The following is a 27,317-nucleotide window of genomic DNA, read 5'->3' as shown; positions in this document are numbered from 1 at the left end:
TCAAACCCAGGACTTCCACATGCTCGGTTTCTCTTTAATGGGACTCTCTGCTTCTTGAACTTGTGTGACTCTTTTATTTTTATCAATTTAGAAAAAATTTCAGCTATGATTTTTTCAAGTGGTTCTCTAGCTCTTACTTGTTCTCTGCTCCTTCAGGAACCCCTATGATGCAGATATTGTCTCTCTTCATGTTGTCGCAGAGGTGTCTTAGAGTTTCCTCAGTCTTTTTGAGCCTCTTTTTTATTTTGCTGCTCTGCTTTTGTGTTTTCATTTATCTTGTCCTATAAATCACTGATTCAATTCTCTGCTTCATCTGGCTTGCTGTCCATTCTTTCTAGTGCATTCTTCATTTCTGATATTGTATTTGTCATTTCTGATTGGTTCTTTTTTATGATTTCAATGTCCTTTTTGATGCTTGCTATCTCTTTGTTTAACTTCTCATTGTGATCATCCATTGTCACTTTAGGATTTTTGAGCATCCCAAAAATCATTATTTTATACTCTGAATCTGGTAGTTTACTCCATTTCATTTAGCTCTTTTTCTGGGGATTTTTGTTGTTGATTCATTTGGGTCATATTTCTTTGCCCATTTTGTCTGTGTATTAGGTGCACTGCCTAACTTTGAAGTTTGTTGTGGTGTCTTTAAGAGGAAGATGGGTTCAGTGGTACTGACTGCCAGGCCACCTGATTTCCTTGCTCTAGGAATGCTTCTTGAGGGTAGTGTATACCCTCCTGTTGTATGTGTGTATTGAATGAAGTTGGTCCTTACATGGGTGCAGTTATCCCTTCAGGCTGGCTGGCTCTAAAGGTCAACCTTGATTATGTGTTTTAGATGTTGAGTAGTGTCTGTCCTGTTCGGTATATTTATTCTCTGCAGTGTCTGGTTCCTGCTGGACTCCTCCTTTGGGCATGCTGCTTATATAGCTAGCTGAATCTAGTGTTGGTGCTGTCTGCCACCCACTACTGGTTGTGTTGGTCTTCTTTGGTTGGTGTCAGCCATTGTTTGTAACCTGCTGTGGCTACGTGTCTGGAGCTACTGCTCTGTTTTCTGTATGTGTCTGTGTTTTCTGTGCCTGGGTAGTGTGGAAGGGGCCAACCTGTGTACAAGGCTCAGATTCCTCCTACTTAGAACTCACCATAGTTCCATAAAATCCCCAAGCTCCATAAGATTTTCTCCACTTTTCAGCTGCTCCACCTCTTCTTGCAGCTTTGTGGTCTCCCCTCAGACTCTTTTGTAGAAAGACTGTGGTGTGAGCTCAAACTGGCCTCACCCCACCAACCCCTCTACAGGTTGCAAGTTTGGTGTGTTAGTGCAGCCGAGGTTAAGAATAATACAATATTAGTTTGACCCCCTACTTTAGGGGTCTCTGGATCAGGAGCTTGATATGGGGAAAGTGGCCACTACTCCAGAGCCTAATCCCCCAGACACTGCTGGATATTTGAATTCTATTTCTTCCCAGTGAGGTGAGCAGCAATTTCAGGTTGGGTAGGGCCAACTATCCCCTCTGCAGAAGTTCTTTCAGCTGGTGAGTCCCTGGTCTCAGGGAGAAGACCGAGAGACTCTTCTCCTGGGCCTGACTGTGACTCTGCAGAAAGTGGCTAAGTCCCTCGACCTGATCCAACAATAGGCTTGTGGGAACCCACACTTTAAATGTCTGTGCTCCAAGCTTCTCTCCCTTTTCTCTGTGGAACTTAGCCCAGTGGGGCAGGATATCCAGCACCTGGGTCAGCTGACTGTGAAGCTCTACCTTCTCCATTTGCATGAGCCGCTTTGCTGGTTTTGACCACAGAGAGTGAAGCTCACCTCAGTTAGGCCCAGTGTTCAAGGATCCCTCCCTTAGGACATGCCACCAGCAAGGGTTGTTAGGTCCTGAGCCAAGGCTCTCTGCAGCTGGCCATTGGATCTCCCAGCCTGGGCGTCTCTGGAGGGAACCCGGCACAGACCAGTGGGAAACACTGCTTGTGACTGGACCTCCGCAACCTTCTTGAAGCTACAGGCAATCCAGAGTTTGTGGCTGTGTCTGCTGGGCCCAGGTGTACATGGATATACAAAGCAGCACACCTAGGCTTGCTCTGGGCCTTGGGGAAGGTCCCAAAAAGACAAAGTTCCCCGAGTCTCGCCTCCTGCAGCCTCGGCTGCTGCCTACTTGTTGGGCTCAGCCACTGTAAAAAAACCTCTTGTAGAATCTAGAGCAGGGGTCAGGAACCTATGGCTCGCAAGCCAGATGTGGTTCTTTTGATGGCTACATCTGGCTCATGGACAAATCTTTAATAAAAAAATAATAATGTTAAAAATATAAAACATCTCATGTATTACAGTCTATCCATGAACACCGCTCATGTTCATGGTTGTGGGTGGCTGGAGCCAATCACAGCTGTCTTCTGGGACAACACCAAATTTTTATTGGGTAATGCGTAATGTACACAGGTTGTTGTATGGCTCTCATGGAATTACATTTTAAAATATGTGGTGTTCATGATTCTCTCAGCCAAAAAGATTCCCGACCTCTGATCTAGAGCCTGAGGCAATTCAGGGATTAAGAGGGATGGTGTGTGTGGCTTGGCCCCAGGTCGGATTTTTTTCACAGACCTCAGTAGGGTGGGGCCACCAAGAATGTGGTGGGTGTGGCCTCTGAGACCCAGAAATGCAGTCTTTCTATAGTCTGGACAGTTCTCCTGAGTCTTCCATGAGGCAGAAGCACCAGTTATAGACTTGGTAGTATGTGGGGGAAAGCTCCAGCCTTCATGCCAGAAAACTGAGTCACTGACATGCCCTCTCCTTCCTGGCTTCTCAGAAAGGCCCAGTCTCCATAGGATGGGGCAAGAGGGATACCTGAGGGTGGGGCAGTTGCTTTTCCTCAGGCTGATGCCACAGAGAGGGGACTGCGCCACCTAAGAAAGATGGAGACTGCAATATTGGAGAATGATTCAGCACAGGGGTTCTGGTGGCTGTCTCCCACAGTGTTTCTCCCTGGACCACCAACTTCACATTCTCCTTACTAGAGATGGATTAAGGTTGGTTGAGACCCTGTGCAGAAGAAAATATTGGGCCCCTTAAAAAAAAAGAGAAGCCTGACCAGGCGGTGGCGCAGTGGATGGAGCGTTGGACTGGGATGCGGAGGACCCAGGTTCGAGACCCCGAGGTCGCCAGCTTGAGTGCGGGTTCATCTGGTTTGAGCAAAGCTCACCAACTTGGACCCAAGGCCCCTGGGTTAAGCAAGGGGTCACTTGCACTCGATCTGCTGAAGGCCCGCGGTCAAGGCACATGAGAAAGCAATCAATGAACAACTAAGGTATCACAACAAAAAACTGATGATTGATGCTTCTCATCTCTCTCCTTTCCTGTCTGTCCCTAGCTATCCCTCTCTCTGACTCTCCCTCTGTATCTGTAAATAAATAAATAAAAACTCAAAAAAAAGAGGGAAAATAAAAATACATGTTAACCATATTTTTAAATAAATAAAAAATATTATGTACTATTAATGTTAAAATTGCACATATGAAACTAAACTTGGTGTCATTAGAAAAAAGTGTAAAGTTGGGGTTTTGTGGGGCCTTTTAGAAGTCAGGGCCAAGGGCACACGCCAGGTGTGCCTGCCATTAAATCTGCCTCTGCTCCTCACGTATCTCTCTATTCCTTTCAGCCTTCCCTTGCCAGAGCCCCAGGTAAGTGGCTGTGAATGATATTTTCTGTGCTGGCCCTTTAAGATGGAGCCTGCGTCCTCACTGAGATCTCCTGTCTCTTTCTCACAGACAGAAACCCTGCTCTTTTCACCGCCAAATGCTGTGTGGGCACCTCTTCTAGGCTCTGGGGCTCTAGGAAATATGTATTTCCCCTTCTAACTCTATCACCCTTACTTTCTTCTTTCACAGCCCAATTTGTTGCAGGTATTATCTGCACTTACAACCCGTCCTTCATTTTTCAAGCCTAGCTTCTGCCCCTTTGACATTTGAGTGTGCTCAGCCACCAAAATTAGCAATATTCATCTTGCTGGCTAAGTTTATTTGATTTGATTTGGGGGGAACATAGGACACTATTGATACCACCTCACAGTTTCTCAAAGCCCCTCAAACCCTCCTTGCTTTGGCTTCTGCCTCCCCAACAGCTGCCTAGCCTCCCTCCTGGCCCTTCCTCTCTTGGTTCCCTGGATGGGCCTCCCTCCCTTTGGCCACCCTCTAAATGTGCTGTCACTGGGGTTCTGTCCTTGGCCCTTCACACAGCATTCATCCTCCCAGTCTCATGTCAACTCCTTTGCTTTTAATGACCCCCAGGCTTCTCAATCCCAGGCCCAAATCTCTTATTGAAACTCACACACTCTCAGCTGCACTGGACATTTACACATGGGCATTATATAGGCTGTCTATTTTGGGCTGAATTGTGTCCTCCCAGAATGCATATTTTGAAGTCCTAACCCCCAGTACCTTAAAATGTTACTTTACTTGGAGATAGGCCTTCACAAGGTACTTACGGTAAAATGAGGTCATTAGGATGACCCGACCAGTGGTCGGCAAACTCATTAGTCAACAGAGCCAAATATCAACAGTACAACGATTGAAATTTCTTTTGAGAGCCAAATGTTTTAAACTTAAAGTATATAGGAAGGTACATTCCTTATCGAAGTAGCGCCTACACGTGGTATTTTGTGAAGAGCCACACTCAAGGGGCCAAAGAGCCGCATGTGGCTCGCGAGCCGCAGTTTGCAGACCAGGGCCCTAGACCAATATGATAGTGTCCTCATAAGAAGAGGAGATTAGGACACAGACACACAGAGGAAATGCCATGTGAGGACAGATCCACAAGTCAAGGAGAGAGGCCTCAGAAGAAATCAACCCTGCCGACACCTTGATCTTAGGTTTCTAACCTCAAGAACTGTGAGGACATTTCAGTTGTTTAAGCCACCCAGCCCATGGTACTTTGCTATGGCAGCCTGAACAAGCTAATATGCCGAAGCTCCAGCTGGCTCAAACCCTCCTCGCGACCCACCTTTTCAACTGCTCCTCACTCATCTGAGCCTGGTTAGTATTTGCATACCATTTCTTAGCATTAAGTCAGTCTTGTAGGGAATGTGTGCAGAGTTATATAAAGATTTATAAAATGCCCAGGTCCAGTGAATCAGAAAGTAAACAGGCAAAGTCACCTTATGGTCATACACTGGCTTTCACCTATAATGTTGATTAGGATTCAGGACACCTGGGTAGGCAAATATTAGATTTCTTCTTCACAAGTCAAGCCAAGAAAGTAGAAATTTTACAGTAAAATGCAGGGTAACATTATCAAGTACATTGTTTATTTTTGAAATAATATTGAGACATTTTAATAAAATGGCATCTTATGCTTCATTATATAAAACCAGGAGTATTGCCAACATCACATCCACTCACTACAGCAGCAGCAAGGTCATAACATCTCTTATGCTAGATTTTGAAACATGAAGTACCATATTTCTCATGTATAAGATGCACCTTTTTTCAAAAAATTTGGGGGTCTAAAAAATGGGTGTGTCTTATACAGTGGTTGTAGTTTTTTAACTTGCATTTCCCGCTTTTTCGCTCCTGTTTTTGCACTCATTGTTGTAGATGAATAAAAGTTGAGTTCAATAACTTTATGTAAGACCTTTTTCAAGTTTCGGGCCCCCAAATGAAGGTCTTATACATGGGAGTGTCTTATACATGGGGGAATAAGGCACATTCTTGTGAAAACATTTTTCCAAGATCAGTGAAATTTATAAAGCATTATATTTATTAATTCTGTTTTTTGTGTTGGCACCTGACAAAGGTGCCATGATATCAGCATCTTCTCTTTCTCCTCTCCTTTTCCCCTCCCCACACCATCTCTGCTGCCCAGTGGCTTTCTCCCTCAGCTTCTATCACTTGGGCAAAGAAATATGCATTACTATCTGTTGTAATTGCCTTTCTGAGTCCTGATTCACTTTCTTTCTATGTCTGATTCTACTGCTGAGCCAACCCTTTTCACTGTCTGTCTGGTATCTAAACTCTTCAAGAACACTGACCTGATTGCATTGATTAAGAATCATCCAACATATGGAGTCTCTGATCCTCCTAAGTCAGTGGTCTAGATCATTGTTAATCAAAGTGGTCTCACCTGAAAGCTTGTTAGAAATGCAGAACCTCAGCCCTCACCTCTGAGTCAGAATTTTTTTTTGCATTTTTCCGAAGTGAGAAGTGGGGGAGGGCGGCAGACAGACTCCCACACACACCCAACCGGGATCCACCCGGCATGACCACCAGTGGGTGATGCTTGGCCCTTATGGGGCATTGCTCCACTGCAAGCGGAGCCATTCTGGTGCCTGAGGCGGAGGCCATGGAGCAATTCTCCGTTCCCGGGCCAACTTTGCTCCCATGGAGCCTTGGCTGTGGGAAGGGAAGAGAGACAGAAAGAAAGGAGAGGGGGAAGGGGGGAGAAGTAGATGGACGCTTCTCCTGTGTGCCCTGGCCGGGAATCGAACCCAGGACTTCCACATGCCGGGCCAACACTCTACTGCTGAGCCAACCTGCTAGGACTCTGAGTCAGAATTTGTATATTAAAAAGATCCCCAGTGTTTCAAGTGTACAGTAACATTTGAGAGGCACTGATCTAATTGTCCATTATTTGATCATCATGGCAAAGACTGAGTAGACACACAGACTCTGTAAAGTTCGGGAAACACTGATTTAGTGGTTTCTTGTCACATTGTGATGCTATGATAGGCTTCGAAATATTTGTATAAGGAACTATCTGGATGTACCTTTCTCAAAAGGTGACAGTATACTTGGTAAGCATTTGATATTTTGTAGCCGTTTGATTTAGACACAATTCAGAACTGACTGGCCTAAAGAAGAAATACCATGGACAGCGCTCCAGCACTGGTATTTGATGTGAGAACGAAGGCAGTGAAAAGCCTGAAGGGTCCGTGGCATGAAACACAGGGGGTGTGAATTCTGGGTCTATCATTATGTAGCTCTGGGAATTAAACCTGTTAGTTTGCCTCTCTGAGCCTCAGTTTCCTCATTTGTAAAATAAAGATGGCAATACTTATTTAATACAGGTCGTTTTGAAAAGTTATTGAAAAAAAATCACTAGACAGGTAGGTGTTAAATAAATATTACTCTTTTCTCCTTTCTTGTCTTATAACACTTCAGTTAAAGTTAGTAAAGCAAAGTCCTTCAAAAATAAAAATAATAAGATGCCTCTAGCTTAGAGCTAATGTTATGAAGCCAAGGGCATTAGAATTGGTGGTGGTGGTGGGAGAGGTGGGGAGAAAATATGCCCACTCTGGCTCCCAAGGTCTTTATTTTATTTTATTTTATTTATTTTTTATTCAGTGAGAGGAGGGGAGGCAGAGACAGACTCCTACATGCGCCCTGACCAGGATCCACCTGGCAAGGCCAGGAGAGAGTGATGCTCTGACCACCTGGGGCATTGCTTGGTTGCTCAGCAATTGAGCTCTTCTTAGCACCTGAGGTGGAGGCCATGGAACCATCCTCAGTGCCCTGGGCCAACTTGGACCATTTGAGCCATGGTTGCAGGAGGAGAGAGAGAGACAGAGAGAAAGAGAGAAGCAAGAGGGTATGGGGTAAATTTGCAAATGGGTGCTTCTCCTGTGTGCCCTGATTGGGAATCAAACCTGGGACATTCACACACCGGGCTGACACTCTACCACTGAGCCAATTGGTCAGGACCTCAAGGCCTTTATTCCATCTCACTAGCTGTTGGACCCCCAGAAAGAGAGTTGGATGGCAGACATGTTCAGCCCCCTACACTTCACCCTGCAGGGAGGGGTCCTTCACAGCCTATATGCAGGAATCCAGGGGGTTGCACCCGTGATCTGGCTCTATATGGGATACTAAGGAGCCATTCTTTGAAGAGTTGGTCTCCTTAGCTTCTCTGTTGGCCTAGTTCTGTTGAGTCCCCCTCTGAATGTTAATTATACTACCATCACTACTCTGGGGCTGAGTTCATTTCCTTGAGATGCAGTTTTCCATGTCTGTGTGGCTGCATTTTACCCCTGTTGGGAGCAGCTTTTCCATGTAGGGCTCAGCTGATCTTGCACAGAGAGTTAGCCAAGGCTTGCATCATTGCTTTGTATCACAGCTGTAGGTGCTTTCCTTGTTCCCCGAACTTTTGTTCTGACAATTTGCTCAATTCTTAGGTCTCCTTAGAGACTATTCTGCCTTCTTTCACCTTTATACAAGCCCAAGTTCTAATAATCTTCTCTATTCTATGTCATGGATCTAAACGCTAAACATTAATTTGCATCGATTGTTTAAGATTAGATTTTAGCTTCTCTTATAGAAGTTTATTTTACCTACACCTGCGTCTTACAGGCATTCACTTTAAAGTATCTGAAAATGTAACCCATACTTGAACCAAAGGCCAGATAATGCTCAAAGATTATCTGATACTCCCAGGAAGCAGCAGTGGGCCATTGGCCTCCATGAGTGGGGGGTGAGGGGTAGGGGTGGGCAGGTCTGCCTACCAGAGTAGTTGTGAGAGTGAAATGCAGTCAGTGGCTCTCTGGGATCCAAATATCAACCTTCATCTGGTTGCTAACTTGTTTTATGGGCATAGTGTCTAACACTATGAATTCTCCCCTTTGTTTTCCATCATCACTCAAGGTGACTTATGTCCATATTCAGGGCTGGACCTAGACACTTAGGCAAATAATTAGGCACCAAATATCAAACTGATATTCTTTAAATATTGATTCAACATTTAACGAGAGCAAACCCTGAGTGCTGTGGAAGAAGGATATAGAAGACTGGGGAATCACTGCCTCCAGCACTCTTTGTCCCCTCTCAGCACAGAGCATTTCTGCTCTCATTCCAAACTTGCTTACTCTGCCTCCTAGGGACAGGGCCCTGCTGCCTTCTGCTCCCTCTCCCTGGAAGACAGTCTGGTGACCATCACTGTTGCTCCAGCAGGTCCTTGAGTTCCACTCCCTGACACCTGCTCATGGAAGGTTTGTTTCCAAACACACACTACTTCTTCCTGAGAGTTCACATCAGTGGTGGGATCCAAATAATTTAACAATCGGTTCTCTGCCCTAGTGTCTGTTTTAAGTATAAAAAAAGATATACCGAAAGGTAGTTTATTTATTTTTTGTTATTTTTTTGTTGTTTTTTTGCTTTTAGAGAGAGGAGACACAGAGAGAGAAAGAGGCAGAGAGAGGAAAGAGATAGAACAGAGGGAGGAGCAGGAAGCATCAACTCCCATATGTGCCCCAGGCAAACCTGGGGTTTTGAACCAGCAACCTCAGCGTTCCAGGTTGACGCTTTTACCCACTGTGCCACAGCAGGTCAGGCCCTGAAAGGTAGTTTATTATCTCATGCATTTAATACTTAAATAAGAACAATGAAAGAGGTACACAAAACTAGATTATAAGAGTTTAAAAATATTAATGAAAAAAATACTAAATAATACCTGACAGAAAACAATAAAACTGTTATTTAAGACATTTCCATGTTGCTTTTTAATTGGTGTCCTCAGTTGCCATTTTTTTCCACCTCTGGATTGAATGAACATTACTACAGGCGCTTAGACTACACTGTTGTGCAGATGAACATTAAAAAGAGTAAAGAATGTAAATTTGTGATTTCAACATTGGCCCAGGCACCTAGAGAGAACCCTGATTACAAGTGCCATTTTAACAACCAGTTCCTGGACCCCATCAGTTCTGCCCAACCAATGCGAACTGGCTGAATCCAACCACTGGGTCACATATACATATATGGTAGTGTCTGGGACCCTCATTCACTGGTGCTTGGATACCAGCCTCGTGAGCCCTTCTCTTTATCTCGTTGGGCCTGCAATAAGCCCATATTTTAACAATATGACCAAGTGCACTGCCTATTTTAAGGGCAGGTGTGGTAAGGGATGAAAAAAGGAAGGGGAGCCCCCTTCACCACAATCTCTGCTCCTTCAAGCAAAAGCCTGAATTCCCATGCCCAGCCTTTCATCTTAAGAGTGATACATCACCTACTTAATTTTTTGTTCCAATTCAAACAATTTTAAATTATCCAGGCTCTTGCTAAAAATTGTGTGAACACCATAAACTTCTATAAAGCACGCTCCTATTCTTTGTACTTGCAAGCCTTAAAAAAATGAAGTTAAAGGGAAAGAATTGAGTACACACAAAGTTTGGCAGATTTTCTGCACTGAAAAGGAAAGGAGAAACAAAACGTCCCGCATCAGGGAGTTCCCTGACAATGACTTCAAAGAGGAAAGACGTGAGCTGGGTCTGTCAGAAGGAAAATCTCTGTAGAGTGCATTTTTGTTGTTTGTTACCCCAGACATCTTCCCATAAGCACATGGCTAAGACCTAAGTAACTGTATAACGTAATGACAGTGTTTTTTTCTTTAAATAAATTATGCAAATAGACAACGCTTTGCTGATGGCCAGAACAATCTAATCCTCAACCTCGATCCGGGTCCCAGTTTCCAGCCCACCGGGTGGCGTTCCCCGCCCGCAGCCCGGCGCGGTCTCAGGTGAGTCCAGCGCGCTCCCCACTCCCGGGCTTGCGGGAGGGGCTAGAGCGTAGGCGGAGGGCGGGCCGCGGGCTGGGGGACAGAGATCCGGCCGGGACTGCCGCTTCCTCCCGGCGAGCCTCCTTTGCAGCCACCACCGCAGCCCTGCCCTAGCGCGCGGAGCCTTCGCAGGCCTGCCGCCTGGAGGCGCGGGGCCCGCCGGCGCGTCCCAGCCCCGCAGCTCCGGCCCGGGCGGAGGCCGCTGGACCGCAGAGATGCGGGGCGGGGGCAGGGCGCGGGGTAGGTGACTTTATCCCGCCTCTGTTTCCCTGCCCCGGGGAGCAATGACATCACGCGGCCTTCTCCAGGCGCCGACACAAAGAGAGGCGCGGAGAGGCCGCTGCGGGGTGACCTGGCGGCCGCCCCTGCCGCCCTGGGCTCTGGGGTCCCTCCGGCCAAGCCCGCCGCCCGCGGCCGGAGCCCTTTCAACTTCTCGTGCTCCTCTGCCGCCGCCGCCCGCGCCGCCCGCGCCGCCCGCGCCCGCAGCGCGCAGCTGAGCCCTCGCCCGGCCGCGCCGGCCTCTTCCCATGCGGGCGGCGCGGGCCCGGGGAGGAGAGCCCGCAGCCAGCCGCGCAGCATGCACTGGGGGGTTGGCTTTGCCTCGTCCAGGCCGTGCGTGGTGGATCTGAGCTGGAACCAGAGCGTCACCTTCTTCGGCTGGTGGGCCGGGTCCGAGGAGCCCTTCTCCTTTTATGGGGACATCATCGCTTTCCCTTTGCAGGATTACGGTGGGATCATGGCAGGGCTGGGCTCCGATCCCTGGTGGAAGAAAACACTTTACTTGACCGGGGGAGCTTTGCTGGCCGCAGCTGCGTATCTGTTCCACGAACTCCTGGTCATTAGGTGAGCCGGAGAGTGGGACCCATGCAGGAGGGGCACCTGGCCAGGGCAGGGCTGGCTCGAGGGGGGTATCCGTACCAGCCCCTCTGTCACTCCGTGGAAATACCCAGAGTCCTGACCTTACCTTTCCCCAGAGGCAATCCCTGGTCACCTGGCCGTGAGGGGCAGTTTACAGTTGGCAGGATAATTAAACTGGTATTGGGAAGGAAAAACATTTTTCCCCCAATCTTTCAGTGCTGAAAGCGAAAAGTCTCTGGGTTGTTATGAAGCAAAACAGTCAAATATGAAACGCCCTTAGGAAGATCTTCAGTGCAATATTTTTGTAACAGTAGAATTAGGCCCTGTAGAAATACTAAGTTACATGTGTATGAAATGCCGTATTTGTTTATAGGTGATAATGCTGAAACATTAACCACTAAACTTTATCTTTTATTTAAAGGTTAGTTCTCCCCTCTCTCTCCCCAAAGGTTAACATCATCAAAAGGCTGAAATTGCAAAAGGTCCAAAGACCTCTGGGTCCCTGTTAAGGATGCATGGCCAGGTGTAGTGGTGGCAGTTTTGATGCAGCCTTGCCCGGGTTCTTTGCTAATCTGGTATATAAAGCTGTAGGAGATCTGGAGGACAGGATAGCCCAGGGGTGTGGAATCACCCTGTACCATGAACAGTTGCATGGGCTGCTTGCTGCAGAATGTTTACAGGATTGACTTGGAAAATGGAGGCTCCTGCTGTTGGTACATACAGTCAAACAGGAGATCTTTGTTTGAATAGGATAATACCATAGGCTACTGAGATGGTCCTTTGGCTAATTGCTACATTAATTTACCGTTAAAATTTCTGTGCATTTGAACCCTCTGTCACTAGGAAATGACCCAGAAGTGAGCAGTTTTCAATAGCTTAGAATGTCCCTCTTGGCTAGTATTTTTTAAATAGCGAGAAATGTGTCCACACTGCCTTTTTCCAGTAGGGTGATCCTACACAAATGTTGTAAACAAAGAGAGTGACAGGTGACCTTTCATAGCCCTGCAGGATTTCTAGGAGGATGCTGTGACAGGCTAACTTAGTTACTGTGAATATTTCCAGTCTCTGAGAGGGTGGGAAATCATTTAGGTCTGGGGAAATGTATTGGCTTTCATATTATTTAGTCATAATTGAGAAGTTTTATTTTCATCTTATACCTTGAATGTTATGACTTAGCACAGTGCCTTGAATCTAGTTAAACCAAATAAAAAAATTTTAAGTAAATTATCTCTCTAAATTTATTTATTTTTTGCTACTTCTAGAACTGTGTTTCAAGTTAGGTTTCAAGCTATATGAAAAATGAAAACATTTGTGCAGTAATTTAAACGGTAACCCCCTTGTTTCTCAATTATATTCCAGCCCAAAGCCTTTTCAGGATCCCCAACCATGTGGCTTCTCACCAGTTATCCACTTTGTGGAGGGAGTGAAGGCACGGCTTCACAGGACTGAGTCTAAACCTTGCTTAAATGACCTTGCAGAAATAGCGTGGAGCTCAGAGCTCACCCTGGGAGCAGGCCACGCCCTGGTTTGGTTGCTGGACAAAGAAGAGGCCTTTGGACACAGATACTTCCTTTCCACCTTAGGATACTTATTTAGTTGAAGTGGTTTTAATTCTTGGTTTATTCACATATTGTTTCTTGACTAATGCTTACATTAAGTCGGAAAATCGTGTTATAATGCAAATAATAAAAGTGGCTGCCCACTTTTGAGCCCTTAAAAGGGGCTCTGCATAGCAGTGCTCTACTCACGTGATTGTGTTTATTCCTTACAACTAGCATTGGATGCTTGATCCCCATTTTATAGCTAAAGAAATTGTGGCCCAGGATGGATAAGCAACTGCCCAAAATCACTGGTGGAGCAGTAGGATCCAGATTCAAATCTGGGAATATGTGTTGGCTGAGCCTGAACTACCTTTTTTTTTTTTTTTTTTTTTTTTTTAACCAGTGCCTCGTAGGTATTTGATGGGGGGAAGAGGAAGAGAAATGTAGAGAATTGGGGTATTCCTCAGGATCCTGTGGTAAGAACCTGAGTTATTGACAGCCTCTAGGGGCACAGAGGGAAAGGGGGGAAAAGCTGAGTTTGGGGACTGTGATTCAGAAGTTACATGATAGAGACCTCTATTTAAGGTGAAATCATCAGTTGTCTGTGTAGTTTAGGGAAAAACACAAAACAATGCGAAATATGCAAAATGGACAATACTCCTTGAAATGGCTCACTCACTGTCTGAGTTCACTGGCAGTTGTATATTCTTCACCATCCCATTTGGATTGACTGCTGCATAGACTTAACCTTAATGTATAGCTCTATCTCCAAAGAGGGAAGTAAAGTCGACAGGTAAGAATTATTTACAGAATTTCGTTAATGAGTACAACTAAAGTAGGTGTTTTGAATTTTACCCATGTTTTCCCACCACAATATTTTTAAACAAATGTAGTCCCAATCCTGTGCTTTTTTCCCCCTCCCTGAGTGGAGGTAGCCTAGCAACTATCTTAAATTCAGTTTGGCATTTGGAAATGTATTGCTTGTAAGTTGAGTGATGAAATAATGACTTTGTTACTGGTGGCTCATTTGCACTTAAGGCACATGGGCTAGACCGTCCTAGAAAACTGAGGGAATCAGAGCAGCCCACGGGTCATCTGATCTCCACAAACAGCTCATCAGCTGTACACGGGGGCATGGTCACCTGTGATAGCTTTCACCGTGGGAGTAGGGGCTAGTCCTGCTGCTCTACAGGTTCCCTCTTATACAACCCTCATTATAAGGGCACTTTATAAATAGCTGTCCAGAAAACAGGTCACTTACTTCTCTGATCCTAAGTTAGAGAGAGGCTCCTAATGTGTGGAAGGAGGGCTCTGGGGCCAGATTGGGTTCAAATTCACTCTGCTTTTAATCAGTCATGTGACTGGATTGGAGAGTAAGCTTTGTATGTATACAAAGTCATTGGCACATATACTTGTCACATAATTAGCATCCATTCTTATTTTGACATGGCCCAAGTTAACCATTAGAATTAGATTGTTCTGGCTGGTGGCACAGGGGATTTTATATTTATCTTCTAACCTTTCAGTTCTTAAATTTTTGCCTGGCTAATTTACATGAAAATACCACTCCAGGCCTTGTACTATTTGACCAGACAAAATTAGTTAATTGTCAGATCTACCATTTGCACTTTCTAGGAACATAGTCTAAATGGCTTCCTAATTTTAATATCTCATCTCCCAAACAGTTCATCTAAATGAAAACTTGTTTCATTCAGCAAATATTGCCAGAAAGCAGCAAATATTTTTATTTTTTGACCAGTATTTTCAAAATGAACCATTCTTACCTCTTTAGGTGGAATGGGCATTTTAGTGGTAAACTCTCCAAAAGAGTTTGTGATATTGAGTGGAGGTTCTGTAGTAAGTAAGCATCTATCTATGTGAGGATGGTACGAAGAGCTTTTCCTAGTAGTGGGTAGAGTGAAAGACGGAAATTGCAGAAGGTTCCTATGGTGTATGAATGGAGTAGTGTGGAGTGATGAGATTTTGTATCATAAGGGAGGGGTTAAGACCATACCTTTTCCTCTTATTATTTTTATTTAAAGATTTCATATTATTGATTTTACAGAGAGAGGAGTGAGGGACGGGGGAGGAACAAAAGTGTCAACTTATAGTTGCTTCACTTTATTTGTTCATTGACTGCTTGCCATATGAGCCTCGATGGGGCAAGACCAGGGTTTCGAACCGGTGCTTTGGTGTTCCAGGTTGATGCTCTATCCATTATGCCACCACAAGCCAAGCAAGACTATCTCTTTGAATAAGAATGAAGTTCATCCCTTTTACATAATGCTTGATAGTTCCCCAAATGTTTACAAATATTAGCGTATTTAATTTTCAGGATAATAATCAATACAGAGTAGGTACTTTCCTCACGTTCCCTGTGACACAGGGGAAGAGGTTGAGGATAACATGACCAGTAGGAAGCAGGACTTGGATTTGATCCCCGGTGTCTTGTATTTGTTTTACTTCATGGTGGCTATTGAATAACTATAAGTGAAATCCTCCCCACCCAGAAAGGTAGGCAAAGGAAAAGACGAATGTGTAGCTGAGACAGAAGAAGGGCGAAAGGAGAGGGCACTGAGATACATGCTGTGTGGCGAAAGTAGGGACCCTGTGAAGGCAGAGCAGAAGAGAAAGCCCCGAAGCCAGGATCCTGGGCACTGCAGCTGCAGAGCCCGGGGAGGGCACGGATGGTAGTTTGGAAGAGGGACCTGAGTGCTCAGTGTCTCCGATTCCCTGCAGACTTAAGTCATGGCAGAGTAAATCTGCAGTTATTGCAGGGTCCTGTGGATGAATAGACTGTTTCGTGGTGCAGTCTCGTGGTCAAGAACGTAGGCTTTGACTGCCTGGTTCAGTCTAGTTTCTGCTGTTTACTAGTAATGTGGCTTTGGGCAAGTTAATCCTCTGTGCCTCAGTTTCCTCATCTATAAAACATGGATAATAACACCTACCTTGTAAGGTTATTGTGAGGGTTAAATGAAGTAATATCTGTGAGGCCCTTACAATAATGCCTGGCACATAATAAACCCAGAATATAATTTTTATCCATTTCACTTGTCCCTGGAAGTAAACACAGCCAGTAAGGGGAAGAGAGGCACCTATTCCTGAAAGTACTCTTCCTGTCTGAAGCTACAGGTACCAGAAGGAGGTTGATACACAGTTACCCTTCTGAGTGAGCCCTTGGGTTATGGTAGTAGTGTCAGAGTTTGTAAGGTTCTTTTGTGTTTTGACCAAGCCTTCACATTCTAAGCCCTGTGACAAACAGATCAGTGTGTTCACTGAGAAGCTACGGCCCAGCAGGGATCTCTGAACAACAAAGGGAACAGAATGTATAACATGTGGATTGTTCTTTATTTCTGTTTTGGTTTTTACAGGAAACAGCAAGAGATTGACTCCAAAGATGCTATTATTTTGCATCAGTTTGCAAGACCTAACAATGGTGTTCCCAGTTTATCGCCTTTCTGTTTGAAAATGGAAACTTATTTAAGGATGGCTGACTTACCCTATCAGGTACTTGTGCATAAATATGTTCTATTCTCATGACAGCAATGTCAGAGAGCGGTACCTAATCTCACATGGTGGGGATGGCTGGCGCTTGGTGCTAGAAGCGGCAAGTATGAAAGCAGCTGTCTGTACCCAGTTCTCAGTAGGTACTTAGTGCACTTGACTTCAAGGTCTGTTGATTTTTACATATACTTCAATGTGGGATCAAAAGGGTATGAACTTTTGTTGGACTTAGGGCCATGATATTGTTTCCTGACAGAGTATAATTTGGTCGATAGATTGGATAAGCTTATGCGGCAGCTGTTAATACAGGTGGGTGTACCATTGCCTGGCATGGTTTTATCCTTTAGGTTTTTGCTTATTGATAGCATTATAGTTTGTCTCTTATGAATCCTGGGGGCAGAGCTCCCAGCCAACTACCAGGGAAATATTTGCAGATTTTGTGTGAGTTTTCTACAGTGTTCCATGTTTTGTTTGGGTGACGTGCAGGGAAACACTGGCTCATTTAAGCATTTGAGAGTGAATGGAGGAATGTATTTAAGGGTATACATTTTTCTCTGAATAATGTTTGAGCTGTGTCTCACAAATTTGATAGTCTGTGTTTTCATTGTCATTCATTTCTATCTATTTAAAAATAATTCCCTTATGTTTTGCCTTTTCACCTAAGTTCTAACCAAGTGTAGTTTTTATTTTAAAGCTTTGATTTTTGTTATTGTTTTTTAATTTTATGATCAGAGCAGGTAGTCTTTGTGATATTAATTCCTTGGAATGTACTGACCTTTAGCCTAGTGTGTGGCTACTTTTTATTTTTATTTATTTATTTGTGACAGAGACAGAGAGGGACAGATAGGAACAGACAGACAGGAAGGGAGAGATATGAGAAGCATCATTTCTTTGTTGTGGCTCCTTAGTTGTTCATCGATTGCTTTCTCATATGTGCCTTGACTGGGGAGGGGGGCTACAGCAGAGTGAGTGACCCCTTGCTCAAGCCAGCGACCTTGAGTCCAAGCTGGTGAGCTGTGCTCAAACCAGATGCTCAAGCTGGTGACCTCAGGGTTTCGAACCTGGGTCCTCTGTGTCCCTGTCCGACGCTCTATCCACTGCGCCACCACCTGGTCAGGCTGTGTCTACTTTTTATAAATGTCAAAATTAATTACATATTCTTTGCTTGGGTGTAGAGCTCTCTCTCTACTTGCTCAAGCATCTTTAATGTATTGTTTAAACCTATATCTCTGCTTATTTTTTGTCTGCCTGGTCTCAGTTTCTGAAAGGAATGGGTTAAAATATTCCAGTGCATTTTTTAAAATCTTTTTTTCTGTCATTCTGTCAGTTCTTGCTTTATGTAAAAGTATTTATATATTTAAGGTTATATTGTTAGGTTCATATAATATGAAAGATCACATCTTTTACTGTTTTATTTCCTTTTCTAATATACTGCACTCTTCTCTGCTCTTATGATTTTTTAACCTTGAAATCTATATTATCTGTTACTGAGAAGGATTCTCTAGCTTTCTTTTGGCTATTTGCTTGGGGTATCTTTCTCCATTTCCTTCCTTCCTTCCTTCCTTCCTTCCTTCCTAACTTCCTAACTTCCTAACTTCCTAACTTCCTAACTTCCTAACTTCCTTCCTAACTTCCTTCCTAACTTCCTCCCTCCCTCCCTCCCTCCTTCCCTCCCTCCCTCCTTTCCTCCTTTATAGGCGATATATTACTTATAACCAATGTGAAAGTCCTTAATTGGTGAGTTTAATACATTTTTACTTATAATTATTGTCTTATTAGGACTTATTTCTAACATCTTACTTAATACTTTTCTTGTTACTATTACTTTGTTTTTATTTTTGTCCCTTCCTGTTTTCCAGTGGATAGCTAAAATGTCTTTCTTGTCATTTAAAACAAGTTCTATTTTTGTTGAGGTGGTTACTCTTAAGAACCTAATTTGTGTTTATTTATCACTATTTATTTCTTAAATGTATTCCATTCTGTATTTGTCCTCTAATGATACAAGTGTGTTATCAGGTTCACAGAACTTTGGGTCTTTTTCTTCCCAGCCCTTACCCTGTTTGTGGGCTGTTGTGTATTATTTTACCTCTGGACTTTTGGAAATATTGTCTTTCTCCTCTTCTTCTTTTTTATTTTTTTGGTCCTTTTCTAGACAAGTCTTACTAAGTTATTTGACTAGCCTGATTTCCCATATCTTCTACCCTACAGAATTTGTTGATCTTTTTGTTGGAGTACTTCCTTGATGAAGGAGCCTTTAAGTGGTAAACTGTCAGTGACTTTGCATATCTAAAAACATCTTTGTTATGCCCTGACATTTAGTAATTGTGTGTTCAAATCTATTTTCTTTAATGATTTAAAAATTTTATTTTCCGGCCCTAGCCATGTAGCTCAGTTGCTTATAGCATTTTCCGGATATGCCAAGGTTGTGGGTTCGATCCTTGGTCAGGGCACATACAAGACTCAACCAATGAATGCATAAGTAAGTGGAACACCAAATTGATGTTTCTTTCTCTTTCTCTCATTCTTCCTGCCTCTCTCTTTAAACTTAATCAATAAAAATTATAAAAATTACATTTTCTTTTTAATATAAAAGTTTAACAATATAACTCCATTGCCTTTTTGCATTCATGTTGCTATTGAAAAATTTGATATCAATCTGATTCTTTTTCTTTGGAAGCTTTTAGAATTTGCACTTGATTTCAGCATTCTTAAATTTCACTCTAATTTGCCTTAGAGTCGGTTTTTAGGGATCTTGCCTGGTCCTTTATAAATTCTTTTAATTGGAAGTCTTTAATCTTTTTAATTTTGGGTAATTATCAGTTTTCTTCAAGTGTTTCCTTTTTATTTGTCTTCCCTTTCTTCTGGACACTGAAGACTCTGCTTTTATTTTCTGTGTCTCTGACTGTATCCCTTCATTCTTTTCTTCTTCCTCCTGGGAGAGTTCATCTCTCTGAATTTCCATTGCTTTGTTATCTCCTTGTGTCCACTGTGCTATTTTGCTCATCTATTGTGTTCAATATATATATGCATTTTTTGGTATTTTTTAATAGTTCTCCTTGGTTTGTATTACAGATCTCCGTCATTATCCCTTAGTAGCTATTTATTATGCTACTGAATTGTTTTGGTCTGCCCAGTGATTCTGCCTCGTGTTGTGGGCATCCAGCTCATTGCCCTCTCTTACAGTGGTTGAACTTCTCTGGAGTTATATTGGTTTGGGCTCTCCTTTCACCAGAATGTCAGCTCCCCTGCCTGGAGATTTATACTGAGCCAGGGCTAAAGCTCAGGCCACAGGTGGTGCACCTTGGAGGGAGCTGAGGAAAGGGAAGGAGGTGTGCCCCCGGCACCCCCAAACCAGTGTGGTCCCTCCGGTTTGCCACCACTCCTCCAAATGGCCGCCAGTGGTCAGGGTTCCCCTTTAAGCTCATACAGAGTAGCAGCAGCATTGAGAGGAGGGGGTCTACTTGAGTGGAAACAGCCCAGCAGGCAGGTTGGAGGAGAAAGCTCACCCAGCCACCCTTTTGGGTGCCCTGATGATGATTTCCCCTCTCCAACTCCAACTCCCCATGGCGTTTGCTTTCTGAGCCAGTTTCTCTCCAGAAGAGGGGTCAGCAGTGATCCTTGTAAGGCACTGCTGAGACCAGGTGAATGTCATCAGGCATTCTCAGCCTGGCAAGTGCTACCATGGAGGAGCTCTGGGAACATGGAGGAGTGGCACCGAATCTGGACTTTGGAGGGTCTGGGAGGGCATGAGGTCTTCATGCCTGGAAACTGAAATGCAAGGATGAGTCTGGAGTGAGAGGCAGGGAGAAGATTATTCAGGACTTTATATGCCAGTGATGGAGGAGAAGATAGCAGTAAAAACAGACAAGCCTTGAACGATCTAAATGCAACGGATCAGATTTGAAAGGTCACTCTTCAGCTCGGTGATGGCAGTTAGCACTTACAGATGCGTGTCACTGAGGGGCGCACATTGGAGGAAGGGATGTTATCCAGCAGCTGCCTGTGATCATCACTCTAGACTGATTGCCTCCTTTAGCCATGACAGCTTTGGGACAGTTATGGTTCAACCCCTGAATTCTGTGCTTTGAGTTTCTGGCTGCTCTCAAGATCCCACCTGCAGGAAGTGATCCTGCCCGCAGTGCTGCCGCAGCTGCCAGGCTCATCCGCCCTTCCCTCTCTTGCCTTCTGGCCATCAAGCTCTGACTGCTGCAGCCTGGACCCGGTCTTTACCAGCAGGCTAAACAGCTAACGGTGTTCATCTTTTGGAGCAGCTGCTTTTATTCTAAAACATTTTTTATAGAGAAAGGAAGAGAGACAGGAACATTGATCTGTTTTGTTATGTGCTTTGACTGGGGATCGAACCGGCAACGTCTGTGCTTCATTCAGGGTGACGCTCTAACACAGGGGTCCCCAAATTTTTTACACAGGGGGCCAGTTCACTGTCCCTCAGACCATTGGAGGGCCGGACTATAAAAAAAACTATGAACAAATCCCTATGCACACTGCACATATCTTATTTTAAAGTAAAAACAAAACAAAACAGGAACAAATACAATATTTAAAATAAAGAACAAGTAAATTTAAATCAACAAACTGATCAATATTTCAATGGGAACTATGCTCCTCTCACTGACCACCAATGAAAGAGATGGTCCTTCTGGAAGTACGGCGGGGGCCTGATAAATGGCCTCAGGGGGCCGCATGCGGCCCGGGGGCTGTAGTTTGGGGACCCCTGCTCTAACACCTACTGAGCTCGTCCACGTCTGGAGCAGCTGCTTTTATTTAGTATAACTGAAGCTGCAGGGCACACAGCTCACTGTGAAGCCTGGAGCAATTGCCAAGGCCTTCCAGATGGGCACCGCTTACCCCCTTCCAAAGTTATTATTGCTTGTTGAGTGTATATTTTTTACAAAAGTAATGGTACAGAAGTGTTTTTTTCTTCTGTGAGGTCTCTATGGAAAATAAATGAAGGGAGTGTTCAGTGAAGGGCAGAAATCTCAGATAAAGGCAGGTGGTTCTGTGGTTTAGGAGGGGATGCTCCATGCCTGCCCGCGTGCCTCGGGCCCCCTGTGCCGTCAGCTGGTGCATGTTGACAGAGTGGCGCCTGGGAAGGGACGTGGGAAGTGTTCGTTTCTCAGACCATCAGTAGAGAGGTGGTTGTTATAGTGCCAGGGTGCTCCACCCTCTGCCTCTTCTTTGCCAAATACCTTTTAAAGAAAGTTTAAAATGCCATGTTCCTAAGAGCACAACTTTATACTCGAAGCTTTTTTATTTTTTTAACTTAAGTGAGATTGGAATAAATATTTGATGACCATCGATAGGCACTTACAAAGTTTTTTTTTTTTTTTTTTAAATCAAAGCCTTATGTATTGGTTTTAGTTATTATCTTTTTAATATAAGGATATAAATATCAGCAGGTCAATTTTTAAAACTTTATTTTGTAATAATTACAGATTTATAAGAAGTGGCAAAACGTGTACAGGAAGATCCTGCAGATATGGTTAATTAAAAAAAAAGAAAACAGATATAGTGTTTTTTTCTTATTACATGTATTTGACACATAGCCCTTATAAGGATTTCAAACAATAGAAAAAACTGTAAGTGGATAGCGAAAATCACCTGACATCTACTAGCTCGAGATGGCCGTCACTGACGTTGACTATGCTTCCATTCATTTCTCTAAAGCAGGGGTAGTCAACCTTTTTATACCTACCGCCCACTTTTGTATCTCTGATAGTAGTAACATTTTCTATCCACCCACCGGTTCCACAGTAATGGTGATTTATAAAGTAGGGAAGTAACTTTACTTTATAAAATTTGTAAAGCAGAGTTACAGCAAGTTAAAGCATATAATAATAATTACTTACCAAGTACTTTATGTCAGATTTTCACTAAATTTGGCAGAATAAATCTTTATAAAACAACTTACTATAGTCAAATCTATCTTTTTATTTATATCATACTTTGGTTGCTCCGCTACCGCCCACCATGAAAGCTGGAACGCCCACTAGTGGGCGGTAGGGACCAGGTTGACTACCACTGCTCTAGACATTCATGAAGACACCCAGATGATATGACATTACTGGTTGTATAAGAAGCGTGTACTTCATGCTAATTCTTTTTAAATAAGAGAAAGAAAAAAGAAAAAGACAGTTGGCTTCTTTGTAACTCTCTGCTTTTGCTCTCAATTTTAACTTTTGATGTTTTACTTATTTGCTGATCTTGCCTTTTTTTCTCCCATATTTTTAAAAATCTTCTAAGCTACAGACAAATTAAAAGAATAGTAGCATGAGTACCTACTTGTTTTTCACCTAGATTCACCAGTTGTTAACATGTTGCTTTCTCTGCTTTATTTCTCTTTATATGTACCTTTATGGACAACTTTTAATGAACCATTTGAAAGTAGGTGACAGAAATCATGACACTTCATTCCTCACTATTTAAGTGTGCATCTCCAAAAAATAAGACATTCTTCTATAAAACTAATTACATATTATATATTGTCATATAATATAATAGTGAGTGCATGGATTTTTATTATTATTATTATTTTTTTAATTTTTTTAAGATACATTTATTTATTTATTTATTCATTTTTAGAGAGGAGAGAGAGAGAGAGAGAGAGAGAGGAGAGAGAGACAGAGAGAGAGAGAGAAAGGGGAGGAGCTGGAAGCATCAACTCCCATATGTGCCTTGACCAGGCAAGCCCAGGGTTTCGAACCAGCGACCTCAGCATTTCCAGGTCGACGCTTTATCCACTGCGCCACCACAGGTCAGGCGAGTGCATGGATTTTTTTCAGTGTTTTAACCCACAAAAGTTGCTCGAATTATTTCACATTTAGCCAGTTTGAGACCTTTCAAGATGGCTGCCGGAGTACAGGGAATTTGGGGGCAGCAAGGCTGTGTAGTAACTCAGAATCCCAAGACTTTGGGATTTCTTTCAAGGCCACAAGTCCTCTATTTCAGAATGGTGATGGTGATATTAATCTTTCTGATAAAGCACGTTGTCAAATACTTCTTGTGCATTTTCTCGTTTGATTCTAGTAACTGTTATTATATTATCCCCATTATATGGATGAGGAAACTGAGACCCAGTAAGGATTAGGGAGACTCAGGGAACTCCAAGGTCACACATTCAATAAATGATGGAACTAGATTTTTATGTCCAAAACCTACAGCTTTCACTGCTGTGTTAATAATGCAGTGTAAGTATAGATGTTTTAATCTCACCTGGGACAGACTTGTAGGGAGAAACATCAGCTTGGAAAAAACGTGAAGAATTTACTTCTTATCTTCATCACCCAGAATTACTTTCAGGGCCTGACCTGAGGTGGCGCAGTGGATAAAGCGTCTACCTGGAACGCTGAGGTTGCGGTTCCAAACCCTGGGCTTGCCTGGTCAAGGCACACATGGGAGTTGATGCTTCCTGCTCCTCCCTCACCTCTCTCTCTCTCTTTCTTTCCTCTCTCTAAAATGAATAAATAAAAAACAAACAAAAAGAGAAAACATTTCAAAATTACTTTCAGAAACTACCTTCAATGGGTCCAATTTCTTAAATAAAAATAAACCAGGAGTTCTTTAATATATTTAAGGAAGTTAAGGAAACTATTATATAACTACAGGGGTTGTCAAAAGTAGGTTGCAGTTGTTTGTATGGAAAATAACACTAATTAATAAATCATAATACAAGAATAAACTCTTGTATAGTTACTCACAACTGTAAACCTACATTTGCCCACTCCCCTGTATAATATAAATATATACCTGTATAAATATGTATAATTTTTTAAATGTATACTTAAAATTTTAAAAGTAATATAACCACATTTAGAAAAATGGAAGTGCATGAAAAAGATTATCTGCATCTCCCCTTGGTCTTTCCAAAGACTTGTGACAATTTTATGTTTCCTTCTTAAAGTATTTTTAATTCATCTAATTTTTAGTTAGAGATAATCACAGTGTCTCTAATATGTTGTCTCCTGTTTCTGTAAACCTGGTAAGCAAAATAAAATTTTGATGAAAACTACTAGAGCTTTAATTTCCATAAGAGTTGATCATTGATTTATATTATTACAATTTAAAAAAATGGTCTAGATAAAAATGTAGCCAGCACCCTGGGAGAGGGCGGTCTGGAGGGAAAGGCAGATGCGTACACAGAGATTCTGTAAAATGCACACAGACAGCTGACGCAGGGAAGAAAGGCAGACAATGGTTACACTGTGGGGAAAGAGTTCACCCACAAGCTGATATTTGAACTGAGTTTTTGGGATGGACAGGACTTCGCAGAGAATGGGGAGAGGAAGTTCTGTAAAAAGTAAAGCATGTACCAAGTTAGAGAGGTGACACAGACCCTGACTTGGTTGGGTGTAGGGAATTTGGAATTCAGGAGACCAGAGGGACTAATAGCAAGGAGGCTGGGCAGGTGGGTCGCAGCTAGAGGGTGTGGGCCCAGACTGCTGTGTGAAGGAGGTTAGACTAGAGCCATTAAAGCCACTGGATAATTTTGAGCAGCAGAGGTCTTATATATTACTTGCATTGCAGGTAATTCCCTCTGATGGTCATGTGGAGGATAGATTGCATTTGTGAATGAAAGAAGCCCAGAAGAGGATGTGTTAGGAGGGTATGGGTTGTATCTAGAGAAATTTGAAACTAGTGCTATGTTGCATGGCAAATTTATGTCTTTAGTGTACAAATTACAAGAATGTCAGATGTTCTGGCAGGTTTCAGAGGTGTGTGGTTTCTCCTGGTCACCACTGGGGGTAATGTCTAGAGCTGCCATGTATGGTCATGCAGGTAGTTCACTGCACATCAGTGCCTGGCAAAGGAGCGAGGGCAGAGTGCTTGCCAAGCTGTGAACCTGGGCAGAGACTGTTCACCAGAGGAGCTTCTGTTTGTCTAATTGCACAAAAGCAGTATTGCTAATAGCAGCCCCATTAACACCCCTTTTCCAGGCTGAGTTCAGAATGAATTACTTTAGAATAAGCAATGAGATAAAGCATCAAGACACGAAGAGATGGAGAGTTTCTAATATGCTCCATCAAGGACAGCAGTAAGCAACATTGAACTAGTACCTGCTCTGCTTTTTAGCTTCCAAAAAGGTGATATTTTTCTCAAAGTTCTGAGAAGCCCTGGATCCTCAAGCATAGTCTAAACCCAGTCCTTGTGGGCACAAATGGGCAACTGCTTTTAAGGGACATGATATCTACCGATGACCCTGTTATCTCACTGGAGGCCAGTTCAGTGGTCATACATACCACTCACGGCATGCAAGCATAATTCTCAGACACAGAGAGACTTGACTTAGAACTTTTGTGACATTCTGTGTTTTTTTTTATCCCTTGTGAGCTGTACTGTTTGGCTTTTGGGAAAGGTACACAGAAATCATGGTGTGATTTAGGTAAGAACAATTAGAGCAATAGTCATCTTTGTTAATCCCAATGGTTTCTCTCAAAACCTTTTCCTGAACAATGATTTTTTTTTATTTCTTAAAAAAGTTTAGTTTCTAGTCTAAAAGATTTGACCAGGGGTCTCCCAGAAGGGGTCCTCACTGAGTCTGCTGTCGTCAAGCACTGTTACAAGGAGGGGTCTTTTTTTTTTTTTATTTTTATTTTTATTTATTTTTTTTCTTTTCATTTTTCTGAAGCTGGAAACAGGGAGAGACAGTCAGACAGACTCCCGCATGCGCCCGACCGGGATCCACCCGGCACGCCCACCAGGGGCGATGCTCTGCCCACCAGGGGCGACACTCTGCCCACCAGGGGGTGATGCTCTGCCCATCCTGGGCGTCACCACGTTGCGACCAGAGCCACTCTAGCGCCTGGGGCAGAGGCCAAGGACCCATCCCCAGCGCCCGGGCCATCCTTGCTCCAATGGAGCCTTGGCTGCGGGAGGGGAAGAGAGAGACAGAGGAAAGCGCGGCAGAGGGGTGGAGAAGCAAATGGGCGCTTCTCCTGTGTGCCCTGACCGGGAATCGAACCCGGGTCCTCAGCACGCTAGGCCGACGCTCTACCGCTGAGCCAACCGGCCAGGGCCGGAGGGGTCTTCTTGTGCAAGGCTTGAGGTGGCGGTTACCCAGTTTCCTTTCGTTTCTCTGGGAGGTAATGAGAGCGCGCAGTGCTGCAGAAGCAGCCCTGGGCGGGCTGCCGCTCTGCGGTCCGGCCGGTCCGGATCAGGCCTGTGAGCTAAGGAGGATTGTTACCTTTTTAAATAGTTGAAAAAAGTCAAAAGAAGAATTATACTTTGTATTATATTACATTCACACTTCAGTGTCCATAAACCACTTTTTACTGCCACTCTCGTTCATTTCTTTGTTGACTATGGCTGCTTTCAAGCTACAACTGCAGAATGAGTTGCTGCGACAGCGACCCTAGGGCCCGCCTAAAATTTACTGTCTCTACGGAAAAAGTTTGCTGACCCCTATTCTAGAGAAATAGTTTAAAGATGTAGAGGTCTGATATATTTAAAATTTACCTAATGCAGTCTTCTTAAGAAAACAGGTTTGGCCCTGGCCGGTTGGCTCAGTGGTAAAGCGTCAGCCTGGCGTGCGGGAGTCCCGGGTTCGATTCCCGGCCAGGGCGCACAGGAGAGGTGCCCATCTGCTTCTCCACCCCTCCCCCTCTCTTTCCTCTCTGTCTCTCTCTTCCCCTCCCGCAGCTGAGGCTCCATTGGAGCAAAGTTGGCCCCGGGCGCTGGGAATGGCTCCTTGGCCTCTGCCTCAGGCGCTAGAGTGGCTCTGGTCGCAACAGAGCAATGCCCAGGATGGGCAGAGCATCGCCCCCTGGTGGACATGCTGGGTGGATCCCGGTCGGGCACATGCGGGAGTCTGTCTGACTGCCTCCCTGTTTCCAGCTTCAGAAAAATACAACAACAACAAAAAAAAGAACAGATTT

The 27,317-nt window shown here is 43.8% G+C and overlaps 1 protein-coding gene across 3 annotated transcripts in view; it reads left to right on the top strand.

The window, feature by feature from the left end:
* Positions 1–10,453: 10,453 nt before the first annotated feature.
* FAXC (failed axon connections homolog, metaxin like GST domain containing) overlaps positions 10,454–27,317 on the top strand; it is a 69,519-nt gene continuing 52,655 nt past the window's right edge. The window contains exons 1-3 of one of the 3 annotated variants that reach the window (XM_066254400.1): positions 10,646–10,765; positions 11,247–11,368; positions 16,296–16,431. In XM_066254400.1, coding sequence (XP_066110497.1) covers positions 11,262–11,368; positions 16,296–16,431 — 243 coding nt within the window. In that variant the 5' untranslated portion in view covers positions 10,646–10,765; positions 11,247–11,261. Of the gene's footprint in view, positions 10,487–10,645; positions 10,766–11,101; positions 11,369–16,295; positions 16,432–27,317 lie in introns of those variants that run through there. The other 2 variants (XM_066254404.1, XM_066254399.1) reach the window with 2 other exon arrangements.

This window comes from Saccopteryx bilineata, chromosome 1 (assembly GCF_036850765.1).
Source record: "Saccopteryx bilineata isolate mSacBil1 chromosome 1, mSacBil1_pri_phased_curated, whole genome shotgun sequence".
In the NCBI taxonomy this organism is placed as follows: domain Eukaryota; kingdom Metazoa; phylum Chordata; class Mammalia; order Chiroptera; family Emballonuridae; genus Saccopteryx; species Saccopteryx bilineata.
The sequence above is the reverse complement of the archived record's forward strand: the minus strand, read 5'-3'. Positions and strand labels throughout refer to the sequence as shown.